The sequence below is a fragment of the Pyrgilauda ruficollis genome, unplaced genomic scaffold (assembly GCF_017590135.1).
Source record: "Pyrgilauda ruficollis isolate IOZ18807 unplaced genomic scaffold, ASM1759013v1 scaffold41, whole genome shotgun sequence".
Lineage (NCBI taxonomy): Eukaryota > Metazoa > Chordata > Aves > Passeriformes > Passeridae > Pyrgilauda > Pyrgilauda ruficollis.
The window spans coordinates 11,933,836-11,956,297 of record NW_024525601.1 but is presented as its reverse complement, the minus strand read 5'-3'; the positions used below and the strand labels follow the sequence as shown (position 1 = coordinate 11,956,297).

Genomic DNA, 22,462 nt, shown 5'->3' with positions numbered 1-22,462 from the left:
ATAAAAAAATCCTTTTATTTGCTTCAGTACTTACTTTTCACCATAAAACCTTTCAAAGAATTTTTCTTTCCAAGGTTCTGTTTTCTTTTCCTTTTCAATCTCTTGTCTGATGCGCAACTGCATTTCTGGCGTAAATTCTCCTAAAAAACAAATACTAACATATTGAATAAAAGTTGTCAAGGATTAATTTAATATGGATAATTATAAATTGCAAATACAATGATGATGTACAGTGATTTCTGATACAATCATCCAACAATGCCAAATGAAATTAATGAAAACCAAAAGGGAGAGTGACATAGAAAGATTTAATTTGCCATATACCATCAGTATTTCAAAGGTATATTGGCAGGGTTTAGTTGCATGCATTCATGTTTCCAAGGCTGACAGTGACGAAAATACTTGGGTTTTTTTAAACTGTCAAAATAAGCTGCCACAGCAAGCTGCAAAAATGTACTCTGAATTCAAAATGGAATCAGCAATTTCTCTTTTGCTGAATTACTGGTCTATTACAGTTTCTATTCTAAAAGTATTTCTCAAATGTAGAAAAAGAGACACTCTTCATATAAACAATTAACCTTGGGCAGACCTGAGAGCAAGCAGAGAGTTACCTTCTGCCAGTCGCTGTTTCCACCCTTGCGCTGCATAGGCGAAGAACTCGTTATTTAGAGCGGAGCTACTGAGGCGCAAAACTCCATCGCTCCCCATCTAGAAAATAAGCCGATGGTAGCAGAAGACAGTGTCAGAAACAGCGTCAGCTGAGATCACATCAAAACACAGTTTCAATTAGGGGAAATGGGGGAAGTGTAGGCAGTGGGAAGAACAGAAAATGACTGCTACTAAAACAACATTTTCATGCTAGTCGTTACTGTAAATGGGAGTGAACCAATCCAGCATCAATGTGCTCTCTTCAGTCATAAGTGTTACTGATGATAACTCAGTTCACAACTGATTGATGTGCTTTAATCACAGCCCTGTCTTGAGACTATGTCTAGAGGCATTGTATGCAATCAAAAATCAAGATCATTATTGTACTTGTGCATCTGCCTATAATATGGTACAAAACAAATTAATTAAATGCAATGAAGACAGTAACTTTGGTGTTTCTAAATAAACCTAATACTCATGCTAGCTAATAAGCTGTATTGGCTAAAGAGTGGATGACAGCCATTTCTTAACAAAATAACTGATATAAACTCATCAGTGAAACTGAAAACAGCTCTACTCATAATTTTATAGGCATCAAAAGTAAAATCTGTGGAAGAAGATTAGGATTATTTGTATTTTCTACATCTGTCAAATATGCAACAATAAGACAACATTAAAAGTCTTAATCACAGTATTTTCCACAATAATTTTTAACAGCAATTCAACTATTGAGTTGTCTTTTACCATAAAACTTAGTGGACATTTTCAGGCTTGTGAGGATATTTCTGTTTCCAAAAGAATTCTAATAATTGAAAAAAGTAATTATATGAAACAAATCAGCAGTGGGTATCACCTCTAGCATAATAAATATACACAGTAAAAAAACACAGAAAATTAAAAAGAGTGGAAACAGCAGTAGAGGTAATGTTGCTAGAACAAGCACTCTCATTATTTTACATCCTTCCAAGTAAGTAAGAGATAAATGTTTGACAACACTATTTATAATCTAGCAGTAAAATCCAGCACTTTTCCAGCATATTAACAGATGTTTTAGCTAAGTAATATCCCCTAGTTCTCAGTGCCTGTTTCAAACAAGTGCCAGAAAGACACAGGCATGCCAGAAACATTGAATGATACTTCAATGCAGTTACCTCATGGAGCTCTATATTTCACTGACAATAGAGGCCCTATTTCAAGAAGTCTTTGTTAATTTACTCGCTGCCTAGCTGACATCCTGTCCCACAATTATCTCAGAGGAGAAAACTAGAAAGATGTGAAGTAGTAACCAGAGAAATAGCAATTAGCATGGACTCTGAAAACCAGGCATTGCTAAAGGCATTTGATTACAATAAGAAAATATGTGTGTGGTACAGAGTTCCTCAGCAGGATAGGAACTTACAGAGCTGCTGCCTGTGCTTTCCTGCTATATGGCATTGTTTCGCCAACATGTCAGAGAAGTGGGTTTAAGTGGGTTGGATATGTAACGTTTCTGTACATCTCCTGATGTGGGTTATGGAACACATGCATATTAATTACAGGTAGGCTATGACTAATGCTGAAACTAGAGAAAAACTGGAAAGAAACAGTGAAACATGCAGCAGAAGTAGCAAGATAATAAAACCAGTGAGGTGAGAAAGACATGCACTTATTGTATAAATCAAACTACTATGACACATTATTTTCTTCCTGCACAAATGAATTTTGCCAGAAATACTTAAATTGCGCAATTAATACATAAAAGAGGGACTTTTAAATACCAGTCCCTCCTGCACCTGAACAAACAAACCAGTATATAGTCAAAACCAGCACTTACACAATTTTCTAGAAAGGTCAGATCACAAAGTCAGCAAAGTCACAAAGAAAAGAATCACAACTTACTAAACAAACAACTCTTTGTTCCTCTAAGAAAGGTGTGGAAGCTACCTTAGTTTCAACATAAAAGGAGATGAAATGTAAACACTCACTTGCCGACATATGTTCTACTCCAATCTTCATTAAATTAAAGACTTTTCCTCTAAGCCTGGCAATGTTTTGCAAAAAATAGTCATAGAAACATTAAATTCTAATAATATTTAACCACATTTAACTGCAGGCTGTGTCTTAAATGTATGGACCTCTGGAAACTCCATGGCTCAGCTGTTGACAAACAGTGTAGCCATATCACCAGCCTGATGAAAAGATCTCATAGGAAAGTAATGATTTGTGGACAATAACTTTCTGTTAAATGAGCAAAATTATCCAACTTATTCTAAGGTCACACCTCTATTAGATTTCATGCAAAGCTGGAATGTACCACAATAGGTGGAAAGAGATTGCCACTTGTCAGCAGCAATCCACTATCAAATTGCATTAAACATAATTTGAAACTGCAGCCAAGTGTGATTGAGCTATTTCACCAGACTGCATAAATGAAGAGCATTATAAAGACTGCCAAGTTCTATTACCATGTGAATACAAGAAGAACAGTATTAGCTTCATTGTAACCCTGTTGTTGTAAGGACAGGAGACAATCAAGCCTTGCAGGAAGAGTTACCCCACCTTTTATTTTTGCTGGCTAATATACTTCAGAAAAAAAGTGCCAAGTTTCTGGGTGCAAATCTCTTAACAAAGTTTCAAAAAGAAACTGAACCCCAAGCTAAATGCTAGGAAAAGGTTCAAACAAATTCAAATGTGATCTAGTTCACCTGAGAAAAAAAGCATAGGCTGGAACTTCAGAATAGAAAGCAAATGACAGTTAGCAAGGTTATGAGTAAAGGCCATTAGTTCTTGTGGACCAGAAAAAAATGCCAAGTAGTAAGTATCTGTAAAACAAAAAAAGGAAGGGGAAACAAACTCCCAAAAGAATAGCAAAAAAGAGAGAATTATATTAATTACCTAAGAAAAAAATATTATAGGTCAACTAACAATGGAGTAACAGTCCACTTGTAAACTGTATAAAAAAACAGATGCATACTTCATTGACCACTTTAGGTATGAACTGAGGCAGCTTACAAATACTGGGGAACTATGTCCACAAGACTGAAAAGATGATGTTAAAGATGCTAAGGTTAAGAAATGTAAGAATAACAAACTAAACATGAAGCCACTGCATGGTAGTCATTGCCACTGACGATCTGGCAGAGAAGGGCCTTTCCAGAGGCCCGTGTTCACAGGTCTGCATAATTCATGGAAGATTTATGCAGCTAGGACAACCAAAATCTAAACACAAGAGCATCTAACGATACAGAAGGTGGAAACATACTAATTAATTAGAGGAGAAGCTTACAAAGATCTATTTTAACATGACATTAAAGAATAATTTCAGGCTTAAACATTATAGAGGGATGTATGAAAGTAGATATCATTATCCAGACCTGGTACACATATGGACACTAATGTTAAAAATGGAAGAAACAAAGAGTTGTGCAGTCCCAGTGACTTCGCCCAGCTTGCTTAGGAATTTGAGATCAAAGAAAACATTTGCTGTGAATGGAACAGGAAGGATTTATTCAACCAGAAAAAGCTCAAAGAGAAAAGGATGAGAACAAAAACATTAAAGAAACTCATAATGGCCAAAGAGATAAAGCAAATGAAACAGAAATTTTGAAAATGTTCTAGAAAGAATAAAGCACTATGCAGAAAGCAGATACTGCCACCCAAACTAAGTTAACAAAAAATTCAATCATTTAGCCATTTTCAGTTCATCTAAAGATTTCTACACAGTGAAAAACAATTTGAACAAGTTGGAACAGAAAAAACCCAAGTAATTTTATGTCTAGTTGTTTTGAAAGAGTCCATCAGAAACAACAAAACTAAAAAAGATGTTTTATGTTTTTTCTCAATACCCTAGTCATGTGAAATCAGGCTAACATCTTTTATGCTCTGTTAAACTTTGAAGGACTAAGAGGTCATCCTCTTATAATGTTAGCTAACAGCCTCCACTTATTTTCTTACTTCACTTGGAGAATGTATTTTCACCTGAATCAACAAGTTGAAGTGGAAATTTTGAAGCCATGGAGTGTATTCACTTCTCTAAGCTCTGATGATAGAGACAGCACAATTAACCACCAGCTTTAAATTAGAATTTGGAGAAACATGCCAATAAAGCAGTTCTTAAATACACTGTTAATTTTAATGGTATTTAAAAAATGCTGTCCAACAGAGACAGTGTGTTAATGAGCTGGAACAACAAACACTTCTTGGAAAGTTTATGTTTCGTTGTGTTGGGCTTTAAATTTCTGGGTTTTTCTGATTAAGCACAATGCTATAATTATGTTTCCTAATTAATACTTTCATGCAGAATTCACAATGGCTTTTGAAAGTTCCTCTTTTTATTGAAAGCAAACAAAAAACCACCCAACCCCAAAACATATCTGTTAAAACCCGGCATCAATTTGCATTACAAAGTAAACGTCAAACTCTCTTATCAGAACGTACTGAGTAACCTTTCTAAAACAACTACTTCAATTATTTTCCTCCAAGTTCCACTGAAAATTCTCTTCTGAAAATAAGGCAGGGATTATTTTTTTAGCTCAACCTGAAGATGCACATTGGTGTTTAGTAAGTATACAGCAATTGCTGCATAGGTGTATACTGCTAGGTTATCTGATTTTGGTTAGAATCTTGAATGACAAGGAATTAGCCAATCTATTATTTCTATGTGTCTTTCAAATGACTCAAAATTATCCTAATGTATTAATAAAATGTCTAATGACCCACTGTACACAGTTCTTGTGTAGTATACTGTATTTTACATGGAAGCTTATGTGTGAATATCATGCCAATTGACTAGAATCATGGAATAGTTTGAGTTGGAAGGGAGCTTTTAAAGGTCACCTAGTCCAACCCCTCTGCAATAAGCAGGGACACAGTGAACTATCAGAGGGACACATTCACCATCAGGTGTCTCAGAGCCTCATCCAAATTGACCTTGAAAGTTTCCAGCATGAGGCATCCACCATCCCCATGGGGAACCTGTTTCAGGTTTCTTCATAGAAACCTTTCTTCCTTATATCTAATCTGAATCAGCCCTCCTCCAGTTTAAAACCATTACCTCTCAATCCCACAGCAACACGTCCTGCAAAGAAGTTTTCCCCCATCTTTTTCACAGGCCCAGCCATCCCAATTCTCTCAGCCTTACAACAAAAATACCAAACAAAACCAAAACCAAACAACCAAAAATACAAATACAAAAGCAATCAAAAAATCAACAAAGGAAGTGAAGATTCATCTAAATGAAGGGTCCAGTATCACTCATTTTTTACACCCTTTCCAAAAATTGCTACTATCTCTATATTTTATCTGCGGGAAGAACAAGCCTATAATTCACATACTTTCCCCAAGGTACGTAAAAGAAATCATCTACAAAAGATGGAAGATATGAGAAAATACATTTTGATGCTTTTGCATTAAAGATTCTGAAATATTACAAATGAAAAATTTAGGAGCATTTATAATACACAGAAAACGTAACATTGTATTTATGTGTGCAAAGAGACACCACAGCTGTTTTGTAACACGAATTTGTAACAAATTTGATTCTCCAGCGCTGGGCAGCAGCATTCCACTGACTGTGATTATTGTACAGAGCAGATGGAGCATCTGAAGATATAGCAACTTTAGTGACTGACATTCTGAAGGCAGACACTTTAGAGAGCTTTATGCTCAAGTATTGACTTGACCTACATCGTCTGAAATGAGGGAATGAGGACAACAGAGACTGTGTGATGAACCTCAGGAAGGTGTTGGTAGGTATGATACCTGCAAAACCTACCATTTTCATTGTTCATGATGTCCCTCCACCTTCACCCTAAAAATATATCCAGACATGAGATTGAGTGGATCAGAAGTGACAAGGAGGCTGTAGGAATCATCATGGAACCTAGGGATTTGTTGGTATTTTTATCAGCAGTGATAGACATATACTGATAATGAAGTGGTGGTTTAATAGATCCTAAAGGCAGAATGGCTTTGTCATTCTCAACACATGGTGATGACCCAAGAAGGTTTAGAGATATGACAACAGGTAAGCAGTGATTGCAAACAGCCTTTGTGGAGAAAAGGTACATGCCCTATAGACAGACTTTTTTTCAGAATTTGAATGCTGTATTTACATATACACAGCCCAATAGTATGGGCAAATCAAATTCAAATAAATCCTGTTCTGTGATCCACTGACAAAATAAATTTATTTATAAAAGGAGGGGTTAAAGAATAGGATAATGTGATGGAAGTGGTACATTTATTTCAGTCTTTGATGGTTGAACACTAGTGCAAGAACTGCAAATGGTATGTAGGAGGACTTGGAAGATTTAGCTGACAATTGACATTTTTGACTTAAGTGGCAAAATGATGATCTGATAATTCATGACTGATAGTAATATAAAAGATTAGGCTTGTTTGTGAAAAAAGAAGAAAAGAAAGAAATGACAAAAGAATTTTAAAAATATGATTTAAGTAGGCATACTTCCCTAAATGCAGAATTTGCTGGAAGACTCCCGAAGAACATGGTGCTAGTGAAAAAGGAGTTAAAAAAAAACAAACAACTGTCACAGTTCTTTAAATAAACAATGCTGACCACATGGAGTGCAAAGCCTCCTGCAAAGGAGTAATGGGGATTGTACAATAAGACCACATTGTCTTACTTAGGATCTCACTGTTGATCTCACAGCATGTAGGGAATGGAAACGAGGTCAACTTACTAAGGAAGAATACCACAGCAGAACATGGTATAATGGGCCAAAATTAGATACAGTTGGAAAGGGACACATCAAACTCCAGAAGAAATAATTGTGTAAGTACATTAAAAGCAAGAAGAGGATGAAAGAAAAAGTACACTGTGCAACACTGGGGGAATACTAGAGGAATACAGAGACAAAGCTAATGTTAAAACTTCCCCTTTCTTTGCATGAATCTTGACCACAAATCTACTGGGTTGAGGTGCTTAAGACAATTAATTCCAGCAACAAAAGGCAAAAGGGTCAGAACTGACCCTTTGAACAGGCAAGGAGCTCAACAAATATTACTTAAATGCATTCAAATCATTGTAGTGTAGCCTGTTAAATGTCCGATACGAATCTATTTCAGAACTGTTAAAAGATGGATTTTGAAGAAATTATGAGTACAAATACAAACTTACACACGCTAGTTATACATATATAGCACATATATGTGTAAAGAAGGGAATAGGAACAGCTAAGGACTTACAGACTTAGCCAGCTTCAGAACTTCATGGCCTATGCACAGACAACCCATTCTTTTTTGTGATACTCTAGGCTGTCCTAAGATACTGATGTGGACACATTCTGAGCAGACACAACCCAGAATCTACGGGACTTTAAACATTTTGAAGAAGTTAGGTGCTAGCCTCTCAGTTGACCCAAGAAACCTGTGTTTAAATACCTTGCTTCTTCCCTCTGTCTTCATGCTTTGGAAAACATGCACAATGGTTAAAGCACAAGACAGAATCATAGGATCATTTAGGTTGGTAAAGACCTGTAACACCATTGAGTCCAACCATTAACCCAGCATTGCCAAGTCCACCACTAACCCACGTAAGGTATCACACAATACACTACTCCCTGAAAATTAACCAGGAGTTGAGCAACAGCCAATGTAGATTTGTCAAGAGTAGGTTACATCAGATCAGTCTATTTTCTCTCTGACAGCATAAATGGCCTTGTGATAGAAGAGAAGCAGCACAAGTTGTGTATCTTGATCATAACTATGCAGAGTTGCTTAAGATTTTCTCAAGCAATGCCAGGATATATAAATTGGAATTAGGTCACCAAAGAACTACTCAGAGCTCTACTTAGGGAACTATTGTTTATTTATTATCAACTGGGAGTCTGTGTATTCAGAGGCATGATAAAAAGATGGAAGTAATTTGAAAATACTATCAGTCAGAGAGCATGTACAGAGAGCATCAGAATTCTCTTGATGGTTTTGTAAATTACTTTGGAAACAACAGGGATAAGCAGGGCATTGCAATAGTGGCAAATATGAAGTTTGACCCTCTTTTATAACACAGAACTAGAGAAATGCAAAATGAGGAAATTAAGTGGCTATGCAATGGTTCTGTAGAAAAGTACTTGTATTGATGGACTGTTCACAACTGAATATAAGTAAACCATGCAATTGCAAAGAAGGTGAGCACAACTAAGTTAGAAACAGGAGTACTGTGCAAAAGCAGAGAAATTAGTTTTGCTCTCCTTGGTGTTAGTTATCACTTGAGCTGGAGCAATACATTCAGTTCTGATTGATGCAACTCAGAACCCATACAAAATGCAAAGGAGACAAATGAGGCTAAGAACAGACTTAAGGCACTAGGTCTACAAAGACTGCATTATTATGGGCGGTTTCTCAAGAAAAAGAAACAGGAACACAGCAATCTCCACACTCTACATGTAGATGCCAAAAAGAACAAAGAGTACCAGTCAGAATTGCAACAAGGGAGATTCAGATCAGACCCCGAGGAAAAAGCTTTCTATCAGTGAAAACAATGAAGCACTAGATTTCTTTGGGAGATGCTGTGAATTCTCCACTACTGAACAGCCAAAAAAAGTTTTAGCCAATATAAAAGAAAAGCAGATGCTGATTTTGCCTTAGTGTAAAGAATATGAGATAAATTTTCCTTTTTTGCCATGTTTTCTACTTCAAGATGGTGTAACAAATTGCCATCTATTACAACATCATTAAAAAGAAAACTAAAAGTGCTCTTGCAGTTATTTAACTTCTGACCAATTGTCAACCTCCAATTTCAAAGTAAGGTGTTTAAGAGTCAGTCCTTGCATTCTAGCTTCCAGGCTTCTAACCTCTTAATGCCCTTCCAGTGGAGTCACTCTATGAAGTCAAATACAACTGACCACAGCTCATGATTCATATCTGAAAGAGCTCCTCATTTGGACAGTGACCTTTGGAAACACTGTGATTTCATAAGATAATAGCTTAGCTTGCCTGCTGCAATTAGAACCTTAGACTACACTCAGTTTCTGGAACCATCATTCTCAAACACAAACTCATTGTATCTGTTACCAGCAATGCTTCATGATGGCTGGAAGGACCCTTACTTATTCATGAACAACTTTTTTACTAGCAGTTGATAGCCTGAGCCACGTTAAAAGCCAAGGTAGATACTTCCTCCCTTGAGGCTGAGTGTGACAACCCTGTGGAAGAGAGTTCTCATTAAGCCAAAGAGACAGAAATTCTCATTGGGAAATACTGAATGGCTGCAGAGACTAGTATTACAAGGCCATATACTTTGTCCATACCGATATTTTAGTATGAGGTACTAAAAAGTAAAACAGAACTTATTACTATGTGTGCTCCTGTTAGTCTCTGGACTGCTCGTGTTCTGACTGACATATTCTTCAGAAACTAACAAGATCTGCTTGCACTTATAAAAGCCTAAATTCTCTACAAGAATGCAAAACAATCATTATCCTGTTCACTACTTTGGCTAATGACCTGGGAACCAATTATGTCAAGGAGTTATCCACAGCTAGAGCTCTCCTTGTTAAATAATACATGGCAATTGTAAAACTTAACTTCTATCCATCTGCAAAATACTTTTAAGTGAACTTGCATGTATTTCTAGTATGAAAATAATTGAGTAAGTTTCTCCATTTCCTATAGAATACTGCTCACTGTTCAAGTATGCCATTACCTATCTAAAAGTCATTTTTCCACTTATACAACTACTATTCAAAAGAGATTGTGATAAATGGGACCAAACTAAAAGGATGCTCTAACAGTTGGCAAGTCTATAATAGAGAATGAGTGTGAATACACTTGGGTCAAAAGAAAAAGCAGATGTAGTTGTCACAAAAAATCTGCAAGTTCTGTTAAATGATGGCTGCATTTCTGATGGTAGTGTTTCTGCTACACAGCTCAGTGCTAAGTAAAGATGCTGTATTTTTCAGCATTTAGTCATATCTGAGTGGTACCATATGGTAACAAGTATCACATCAAAGCAGAGGTTGAACTAACCTTGATCATTGCAAGAAACAGATCATGTAGATAAAGCCTGTGGATAAGGACCACATAACAGCCAGTTACTAGGAAAGCTGTCAAATACAAGTTTTCTATTTCTATTTAGTTTAGCTGGCATAATACTGAAAAAGGAAATTTTAATGTCCATAAATATTTCAGTCTGTTTTATCTAACTGTGGCTACTACTCATATATATGCATACACCATCTTCTATTTGTATCAGTTGAACTATGGCAGCAATCAATACTAACTTTTAGTATGCAAAAGACTTCATGGGTTAGTTGTCCATTGTATGAAATACAGCAGTTGATTGCATTAAATTTGATGCTTTACACTTTTAATTTTGCTCTGGTAAATTAAAAAGCTCATGTCCAGTAATTTTTCTTTATAGCTCATGCAAATTTTAGTGGCCTCCTCTGGGTTCTTTCCACAGCTTCTGAACTGAACTGGCCAGGCTTGATATTGAAGATGATGACTTAATAGTATTTGTTCAATGAAAAGGGTATTTCGTTTAGTGCAGTGTCCCTGGTGTTGTTGTTGCTTAAAAGTTTACTGAACAGATGTTTCTGCTGAGCTGTCCATGATCATGACCATATTTTCTTTTCAAATTTGATTTAGAAACTAGAAATGGAATAACCTACATAATTTCCAGTACAAAACTATAAATCCTACAGTAAATCAAAGAATGGTTTAAGGTGGAAGGGTCCTTAAAAGATCATCTAGTTCCAACTTCCTGCCATGGCCTGAGACACCTTCCACTAGGCCAGGCTGCACAAAACACCATCCACAGGCAGTACCTCTACATGTGATAGAAAACCTGCCAAGTTAAGACACAAGCCCTTCATTCATCTGCCAGACCTGAGAGAATGACACTGAAAATATTAACATGTTTGTGTTATTGAACTATAATAGCATGCTTCAGATGCAAATAAAAATCAATTCATTTTTAATATGTCCAAGGATGGAGAACTCACAACCTCTCTAGGCAGCCTATGCCCTCACTAAAAAAAAGTTTTACTTCATGTCCATATGAAAGCTGCTGCCTTTTGGTTTGTACCTACGGCCTCTGGTAGTGCCATATCCTTTTATACACACTGATAAAACTGCTCTTGGCCCTTTTCTTATCTAGGCAAAGTCCTAGAAGTGGATAAGGCGCTCTAGGTGTGGCCTTATGAGTGCTGAGTTAGATGGGATGGTCTGTTAAACTCACATCAAAATGGCATTTATGCCACTGAATGGAATTCATGCCTCTTCTCTGACCCCAACCCCTAAATCTGAACCAGACTGTAATTCACCCTATAGGAGAGGTCTACACACATGCTGATCCCCTTGAGGGCAACAACCATGCCCCTTTTCTTCTCTGTCTGTCTGTTGTTTCAAGAGAAGCAAAAGAGGTCTGATATACATTAAAAAAAGGAAAGAGAAACATGCAGAGAAAGGCACGGTGTAATACTGGAGAGAAGCAAAAAAAGGAGGGGAGTGATTATCTCAGGAGTCGGTAATTTCCAAGTTTAGTACAAAACATTGATGATTTCAGGTCTTGAGGACACAGATGGTAGGAATGTGAACGAAGTAATCCAGCTGAAGATGCAGAATATTAAAAAAAAAAATAGACAAGCCTTGCAAAAACCCACAGACACAATAGAACAGCAATTGTTTCTTTGCCTGAAGATAAGGAACACTCAGTGGCTCATCTCAAACAGAAAAATGCACACATTTACACAGTGCCATGGCTGATGAAAAATCTATCCTTTCTTAAACCAGCCACCATGTATTTAAAACCAACAGAGAAGGAGTTTCTGAGTAAGAAGTATATAAACGGGAATATAATGGAAATACTTCTGACAAGATGCAATTACCAGGGCCTTTTTGCTGTTGTGACCACAAAACGTCTACAGTAACACTGAGAGATACACAAATGGTAAGCGATACCTCCAACACTGTATACATACATAAATACAGCAGACAGAAATACATGGTCTGACTCAAGAGCTGCTGGAAGAACAACAAAGTCAGCCACCACAAATTCAGGTGTGGGGAGGTGGCACGGATAGGTACCAACTCATTCCATGGCTCTCTCAGCAATTCTGATGTACCTCAGCTTGGGTGTTCATGCTCACTCTGCATGAGCTCTCTTCCATACGTATCACTTTTTCACAGTAAATGGTAACATGAGCCAGATTATGGCTAATTTTCTTTAGTTCTGATTATGAAGTTATCAATTCTTATAAGAAAAGCTCTTTGTCATTTCTACCTGATGACTGACATAACATGAACAGTCTGCCTTCAAATTCAAAATGAAAAGACAGATTTTCAAGACAGATGGTGAAAGTGATTCTGAGTATTACTTTAGTCCTATAAAAAATAACCAGATTAAACTGAGAAGTAAAACATCAAAGAATGAAAAAGAAAATATCTACTACTATAGGAATAATTGCTTCAGACATGAGGAGAAAAGCAAGAAGCATCTTTTAGAGAAAGAAACAAAGACCTTTTCCATCTTCGCTAAAATGGGAAATATGCCGAGTAAGACTGAAGAATTGCAAACATATGTTTTCAAAATGAAATGTGACTTGTTAATTTAGACCTTGTCTAAATCAAGAAGACAAGTGGGATAGCTATATTCATTCCAATACACTGTAGTGTCAAAAAAGACAATAGAATCCAATCTGTTTGAGCTCAGATGCAAGAAATTAGATGAAGAATTTTAGGCGAGTAATAAATCTGACAAAATGTAAAGATAAGGCATGTTTTAAAATGAAACAAAACCCATATAAAATAAAAAAAAAAAAACCCAACAACTAGAACATGCAGCAAACAGCACCGTCTAACTGCATTCAAATTTTAGAAGTAACAATTAAAACCCCTTTTTTCTAATACATAGCTCAAGTAATTAGTGAACCCAAGCATGTCAGAACACACAGAAAAAAACAAGTATTTATAAAGGTACTAGAAAAGGCACATAAGCCTGGGGGAAAAATAGGCAGAAAAGCATATATGGATTGTGATCAAGGCAAGCAGGTATGGAAATTGTTTAAGGAAAAATTACTAGAGACTCTCGGAAAGTTAAATATTATTAAATTATCCAAGAATGTGCATATTTTGTGGAGAGTGCAGGAAAAGGGACATGAACAACCAGGGTCTATTCACTTAGCCTTTAATAATAAAATTATAGACATATACCTTTGAGAACAAGAAGCAGAAGGTGAGGGGAAGTTACATGTAAGCATCTAAAATTAGTCAGTCATTTTTGATGACGGTCAAAAATGAAAATCCTGCATCCAATCCCTTTTCTCTAGGCATTAGAAAACACTGCTTTTCTATGCCAAAAATGGCCGCATGTCCTTAACACAAGAGAGAACAAAATGAAATCTGTGATTAAATAATTCAAAGGCCAGTAATGTTCTGAAATAATTAGGAAAAAATTCTCAACTTTTTTTTCCCCTTTTGTATTTAAGCCAAACAAATATACTGGAAAAGGGTGAGGGGAAAGAAAGGTGAGGGGAGAAGCAGAGGGAGAGGATGGGAGTGAGGGTGAAGAGGAGGAGAGTGCTGCAGAAGCATGGTTGGATCACTTCTGCTTGCTCTTTCTTTTGCCGCACCTGCATCCAACATCCTGCTTAAAATCCTCGAATGTCTTCAGATTCAGAATGGAATGTTCTGTTCTTCATCTAATTCCTGTGCAGCCCTACAGTGGCAACACTGGAGGCACTGCAGACTGACTCACATCACTTAATTATTAGCACTTTGCAAGGGAGGCGCAGTTGGAACAGCACACGCTGCAGTACTGCAGTGCATCCTTAACAGCTACATAACTTGCAGCATACCAATCTCTTGTGTCCATATACATTACCACTTATGTCCACACATTAGTTATACTCTCATAACACAGCTCCTAGCACAGTCTTTTAAAAAGGCACTTATGTGAGGCACTTACTTTCCCACTGGAAGGGGTGCGCTTTATCAGTTCTCTTCTTAAAGTACTAAGAATTCTGTCAAATATAAATGAAACTTGTATTGCACACAAAATCCCCCTTTTTTTTAAGCCCTAAGAGCTGTGCACTGTACTTCAGAAAACTTGCTTGAAGAAAACAAGAGGGGAACAAAAGCTTCACTAGTCTGCATCAAGAACAACCTTGACTGAAGGGCCCCTCACACATCAGAAGGACTGATGGGAAAGGATGCTGTAGAGACAGATGTGGATCTTGTATTTTTTAGCTCTCAGGGGGCACAGCACCACTGCTGTGTCCTACTAGATGTTCCAACTGAGTTTAGCCTTGCTACAGACAAAAGCAAATGCAATAGTTTTGCTAACACCTCTGCAAAACATGTTCTTAAAGGTGAGACACGTTTTAATGTGACAAGAGCTTGTAACTAGGCTTTAGAAATCAAAAAACAACTTCTACAACATGGATGTGGCAGGGTGGAAAACTGATTCACACTTCTGAAATACAGTGACCAAGCCTGCAGAAATATGAAACCATGACACTTAATCAAAAATGTAAAGCTTCCTATTCACATATGTAGACGTACTGATGCTGAGGAGGACCTCTAGGGATTACTGCAAACAAGCAAACAAGAATTCCATTACCACATCAATCAGAGCAGCCAGATTGCAAGGCAATTGCAGTGAGCCTTTCTGGACTGCCTAGGGAAGCTGAAAGAGTAGCTTTCTTGTAGCTAAAGACAACTGGGATTTTGAAGTAAAATCCTTCAGCTTTCAACTCACCTGAAGTGAAACTGATGTTTGTTGTTCATACATGACTGTGAAATACACAGAGACACCATCCATACAGGTGTGTTAGGTAAAATAAGTATTAACTTGCTGCATAAGGACAGAGAGCCAGCTGGGTGTAGTAATCTGTCTGAAAACCCTTGGCTAGCTCAGCTCAGGAATCAGATCCAGATTTTTATGGAAAAGGCAGCTTAAATCTTTGGAATTTATTAATATATCTAGTCTGTAAGATACGTGCATTAAAACTATCCTAATAAAGCTGTACAAATAAGGCACATTACAACAATACCATGCTGTCCACATCATCCAGTAAAACTGAAGAAAAAAAGTCAGCTAAAGGGAGAAATGTGTCATAAAATGACCTTCAATTACTGCACACACAGGGGTGCCAATTTAACAGCTTTTTAAATCTGCTTAGGTGCAGATGACATATGTTACATTTAACCTTCAATTGCAAATGTTCTCAGAACTAAATGCTTTTGTCATAACCCTAAAACTATTTCAGTGTAAAATTCAAGCATTTACAGGAACATAACAATAAATATTTGAAAGCTACTGATTGATAGAGAATGGAAAAGGACAAAGCTAAAAGATTGTAGTATAAGCAAAAAAGGCAGCTAAGTAAGATAAGGTAACCATTTAACTACCACTACACAATAATTCCATGGAGAGAAACATAAAATAAAGCTGGAAGTAAATAATACAAGCAGCACTAATTTCTGCAGTTGGTCTTTTTATAAATGAAATTCTGCAAAACACCAGTGGTACATATAATCCTCAAGCACTGATAAAGTTAATAAAACAAGCAGGGAGATGGTTACATTGCTACAAGAAACAAACAGTGAAAATCAAGCCTCACTTACTCTCTTCTAATAAAAAACTAATATACAGTAAGTTACCTAATAAATACTAAGTGTTCAGAATGTCAGATACCAGACTTCTCTTCTTGCCTTTTACAAATAAAGTAATATTTTGTATTATTCATTACCCACTCTCCACCACAGAATTTCAGCTGATGTGCTTGGGAGTAGGAATAACTCGTGCACATCAAAAACAATGGTTACCTTTTGCTATCATTGCTCAAATTGTAGGAACAGATATTAAGCTGATTCATAATGCATGAATAACAGAGGTTTGAATTGGAATTCTGTAGATAACCTTCCCTAAAATCACTTCTTATTATTTTCAAAGGAACAGAGTAAATCACTAGCTGACATCACCCTGTGCCTTTTCTCAATGCAAGGGGAGAAGGAATCTTTACAAGGTGACAGATTCAAACTGCACCAACCTAAAATGAACAGGCCAAGACAGAAGCACAGAATCTGCACTGACCTTAAAATAAAAGGATGCTGTGATGTGATTGCATATCAATACTAGCACTCACCCAACAGACAATAATTATTTTGGGATTCTCTGATTTAGAAATTAAAAGAAAGAGAATAAGGTGGGTTTTGACCCATTAAGATTAGAATCCTTTGAATTGTACATCATGGGGTTTTTTTTCAGTAGACTGACCTGCTACAAACCTGAAATATTTACAAGACCTTTTGCAATACTACACATCTTAAGTTATTTCTTAAGAATACTGAAGTTTTAAATTTAAGTAACTAACTTGACTATCTATAAACTGTAGATAAAATATAGATAATTGCTAAATTTCTTTCATTAAACAAGTAAAGCTGAGACAAGATATAACCATTACTGTGATTTCCTCTACTGTTTTAAATGCTCTTCCAGAACAGATTTGGTCTGATAAAATGGCAGTGCTACCTAACACACACGTCTGAGGAGGCTTTGAAGTATTTTTGTAGGAAGAAATTCACATTCTGTGTGAAAGGGCAAAGCAAGTGCAAATCACAAGAGACTGAAAAGAGCCCAGTATTACCAGAAGAGAAAATGCAAGACAGAGTAAAATTTTCAAAGATCAGAAAGGTGTTAAGCAGTCATGGAGTCTGGAAAGACACACTTTTTTTTCCAGAGCACTCAGGAGGGAACATTTTTGTTTAGCTCTCTAAGTATTAGTAAAATCACTTCAGCTTTCTGCTACTCTTCAGATAATGTTACACTTCTCTTTTTGGAAGCTAAGTAAGTGGGTGTGTTTCCCTTCCTTTTGCCCATTCCCCAGTGTTAAGTGTAGGAATTTCACTTCCCAGTAGCACCAACAAGGAAAGCTGGTGTAGACACAACACTGCCAACTGCCATTCATTTTCAGCAACCTGTTGTACAGACCTGTTACCCATCCGTGCACAATACAATTGTTCAATTAATATTTAAAGACTCACTGATGCCATACAGCAATCTAGACACACAGAGAAACTTCCTGCTTTGAAGGTGAGTATTTGCTGAGAGGCAGTCAAGAAGGCTTCTGTCACATGTAATGATCAGCTTGATGTCTCAATGTCAGAAGTAGGTATTTGAAGAAAAATCCATTGTTCTTTAGCATTGTATAATGTTCTAATTAGACCTGTAAGGCAAAATACTTTGCTGGAATTTGTGAAAACTGAAATCTCTTGTGCAGAGACTTTTCTTTCCATATAGTTTCTATACTGCATGTTTTCTATATTTCCAGCTCAGTCATACAAGTCTCCCAGGGAATCACACAACAGGATTCTCTATCAGCTGAGCTTCAAGGATTTTGAGTCTTTGAATCCATACAGACTAATGAAGAGCTGAAAATCTGAATGTTCAAATTGCAGCCATGAAGTTCCCAGTGTCCAGTGATGCAAGATTTTGGAGCAGTCTGCTAAACAGACAAGTCTGGGACATGGCTGCTTCTCAGGTACTGATCTCTTCTCTGTGGTGCCCAGTGACAGGACCCGAGGCAATGGCCTGAAGTTGTGTCGGGGAGGTTTAGGTTGGATATTAGAGAAAGGTTCTTCACCCAGAGGGTGGCTGGGCACTGGAACAAGTTCCTCAGGGAAGTGGTCACAGCACCAAGCCTGGGAGAGTTTAAGAAGCATTTGGACAATGCACATCGTGTGATTCTTGGCGCTGTCCTGTGCAGGGTGAGAAGCTTGACTGGATGATCCTCATGGGTTCCTTCCAACTCAGGACATTCTTTGTTTCTATGATTTGAACAATGTCTACATACTTATTCTCTCTGATCCCAAATCAAAACAAATAAAATCCTTGATAAAATGCATCTGCCATAACTGCCAACTTTCTCCAACTTCTTTTACAGGCATTTTTAATACAGAAAATTACATGAAGGACTCATTGTGACTGAAATAGAATTTAAACTAATATGCAAGCCGAAATAAATTTAAATTGTAATTATAACTCATGATACAATTTATCTTTTCCCAAGGGGAAAAAAAAGGCAATGACCCTATTCTTCCTCTTTGTCAAATATCTAGCTGGAGTAGGGACAGCATGAACATCAGAAGAATTGTTCTTGACTTCTTCCATTCTGGGACATCTTTCCTAAGGCTTTCTGTTCCATGGACTCCAACAGCTGCCTGATAGCAACCACAACACTTGAGAATGAAAAAAAAGATCAGAAAACACATCCCAACAAGCTCCTGACTTGTCCCTGAACTTTTCTTGAACACATTAGACTAACCAAGATTGAGACAGAAGTAATTTATTTATAATAAACACTTGCACACAAAAACCCAGAAAACCTCAACTCCCTTAACTAATGGTTTCTAAAAATGCTTATTCAAAGTGACACATGCATGACAAGTTTTGGCTGAGTACGATTTAAGGAGGAGGAGTTATACCACCCAGAAAAATGGTGTTTATGACAGAAATGACAAAGAATCATTCATCATGGGGTTTTTCTATGTGAAGCAGTAATAAAGCCTAAATGAAACTGCACTTCATTAGTAATTTATTTCACAGATCACTATATATACACAAATAGCATAACTCTATTACATTTTTATAGTGCCATTTATTACAGTACTTCACATACTACATCCACATGGCAACACAGAAATGCAGCTTTCTCTGGGGAAGACAAGAACAGCCAACTGCAGAGCAGCACACAGGGAGGAAACACTTCTGAGCCAGAAGAGCAAAATAAGAATTTTCAAATGAATCAAGGAAAGGCCAATATAAAACAATAAAACTGAACCCCAAGAGATGTGTAGCTAACTCAAAGAATAGTATTGCTTGCCTGATGCCCCATTTGATTTAGAAAGTAGAAATAAAAGAGGAAAACTGAATACTCTTGCCTTGCTCTGTCAGAATGACCAACAGCAGAGACTCCTACCAGAACTCCCTGCTAAAATCCTCTTTCCTTTTATTTGATCCTTGAGCACTACACTGGCATTTTACACCTGCCACAGGAAGGAAAAGAACTTCATTTCAATTGTTTTCATCAGTCTGTATCTGGGATGCCACCCTTCAGGCATAGCTGAGGACATATTCTCAGATATCAAGAAAAGAAACACATTTCTTTCTCTGCCAAGACTTCTGCAAAGAGAGGGTTCAGGGCTATTCCACTCTCCACCAGAAAAGAATTTTGGAAGTTTCACACTTAGAGGCCAAACATTTCCACTAAACTTCCAGAGATGACTGGTGACTCCTGCCTTCCAAATGCAGGTGAAAACCTGGAATGCTACACAAACCCACAGAATGCTGGGAGAAGATGACAGACAGAAGGACACCTGCAAATATCTCATCACAACATTTGCTTGTGAAGTAACAGTGTCGAATTATGCAGTGTCGGGCCTCTGAAATAACATATTACATGCATTATGTGAATGGTTTTTGAAATAAAAGTGACAAAAAATGCACTGCTTTTAACTTGTGAGGCATGTTTAAATTCAAAAAAATATTCTCTTGATTTTCTTGCCAAAAAACTCTGCTGTAAGAACACTGATAAGAAGGTAAGTGGCTTGTCAGTTGTAGATACTCCGTTTTTAAAAATAAATTCTAAAGTATGAAACTTCTAAATAAAGACTCCATACTTGAAATGCAATTTATGAACATTGGGTCTTTGATGGTTGGAGAGAAAACATGATTTTACCTAGTACATTTTTTTAATCTTTTCTGATGAATTAACTAGAAAGAGAACAAAAAAATCAAAACTATCAGAAAAATATTTGCTGGATACTAAGTTAAAATCTGCTTGACTGCAGGGAAAAAACTTTTCTTAAAACTTGTCAATATTGAATTTGACTGCATTGTGGAAGCTTGAGAATAAATACATTTATATTGCTTCTCCTATGGATCTTGTTCTGATGTTCTTTTTCAAGTATTCTGTTATTAAATGCAGCATTGTGGTCCACTACATACAGCATCTAGTTTGATAACAGGCTGAGTAAATGTACATTAATACTTTTTTTTTTCTCTTTTTATGTCTCATTGCACTTCTTCTCCCTGCTTTAGGGGTGGACTAACTACTAACAAACAGTTTAAGAAATAAAACCTGCAATACTGAAATGAAATACTGGTTTAAGATGCAGATTTTAATTACTCATTTAAGAGACCGGCATTCTCTAGTTACTACATTAAAAGAGGGATACTGACCATCTGCAAAACATATAATGCCCTATTTGTGTAAGTTAATGAGTCTGAATTAAGTACGTAAGTATTCCCCATTGAAACTGGTGAGACTGTTTGAATCCCTAAGTGAGGCAAGTGAGTAAATGAAATCTCTTATCTATTTTAACTACCAGACATGCTAGAAAGACCTTATTTTCTCTCTCTAAGAAATCCTGCAATCTGACCAACAAATACAGGAAGGACCAGACATTGTAGGAAAGATCACAAAACTGAAATTTTATTTCCAGCCTGTTGCTCTCCAAATCATTCTCCTCAACAGATCCAAGCACACAGCCATAAGCTCTGGAGAAGATATTCCTTATAAAAGGTGTGAATAAATAGATTCAGTGCACTGGAGCTGAGAGAGCTCATGTAGGCTTGTGCAAAAGATGAAGAGCAGGAGAACAAACACTGATTAATTGACTAATGTTGACCTGGACATTGCTGGCAGAGCACCAAGAAAGATCACAGGTGAAAAGAGACTCAAAATAAAGAAAGTCTTGAGAATGAGAAGTTTATCTTCAACACCATAGGTAGAAAAGCTAATTAAGTGATTTGGCAAGTTTGAAAGATTTGCTGCCCAGTTTCCATTCAGACAAATCAGGGACCTGCAGAGTTTTCAGGAAGCAAAGAAGCAGGGATGGTTTTCACAGACCATCACAGTCATTCTACATCTAACACTTTTACCTAAGAAAGCATGGAGATTTTCTAATTCTTTCCTGGAACGATTCCTAGTCAGTTAAATCAGCCTATGCAAACACGCTGTAAAAAACTCTCATTAAAAATAGAAATATTTTATGATGCTACTTACCTGCCTGTCTACTTCTGGAAGCAAAAGCAGGAGGTATTGTTGAAAATGCTGAGGTAAAGAAGCAAAGGTGTGTTTATTTATTAAAGCCCTCAGGTTAGTGTTCACTAGAATAGATCCCGGTGTTTCTATGTCAATATCCTCAGCTTTGGTCCATTTCAAATGTCCTGGAGTAAATAAACAGAAATAACTTTAAACATAAATAAAAAAAGAGCAGGAACAAGTCTTCTTTTTAAGTTTTTAGCTTTTACTGTATAATACAATAAGCTCTAGAGCAATGGTACTATGAGAAGGGTAACACAGCCTTTTCTAGATGTCTTAACATCTTTTATATTTGTATAATAATAATAAATATTTTATATTTGTCTCTTGAAGATAAAGTATTTCTATTTTATAATAAAGAGACAAAATGCATTTGTCTCTTGAGCTCTTATGCTCCAGTAAACATCACAGGTGACATGTTCTTACTTCTAGCTCGACACCAACTCAACAGCCACAGAAAATAATCCTGTCATGTCATCAACGATATAAGCACCTATTTTCAAGCAAAAGGCTGCTTGATGAGGCTGATGTGAATCAACAATTATGGACAGCTTCTCTTTTGCCATCAGCATCGCCCTATGGCCTACAGAACTTGTCCCATTGCACCTGCTAAAACCTGTGTGAATAGGGAGTGATCAAAGAGATGAGACTATTTAATATGTTAATGTTTGAAAACATTAACAACAAAAAACAAAAGAATTTTTCAGAATTTTCCAAAGAACTAAGACCTAAAATGATCAAAACACAGAAGGCAGCAGCAGGAATTG

The 22,462-nt window shown here is 36.8% G+C and overlaps 1 protein-coding gene across 1 annotated transcript in view; it reads right to left on the bottom strand.

The window, feature by feature from the left end:
* Positions 1-22,462, bottom strand: part of ASXL3 (ASXL transcriptional regulator 3) — a 121,443-nt gene that overhangs the window by 13,802 nt on the left and 85,179 nt on the right. Inside the window, exons 9-11 of the mRNA XM_041477607.1 lie at positions 21,657-21,820; positions 612-708; positions 35-140 (exon numbers count right to left, since the gene is read on the bottom strand). Of these exons, the coding sequence (XP_041333541.1) occupies positions 35-140; positions 612-708; positions 21,657-21,820 (367 nt within the window). The remainder of the gene's footprint in view (positions 1-34; positions 141-611; positions 709-21,656; positions 21,821-22,462) is intronic.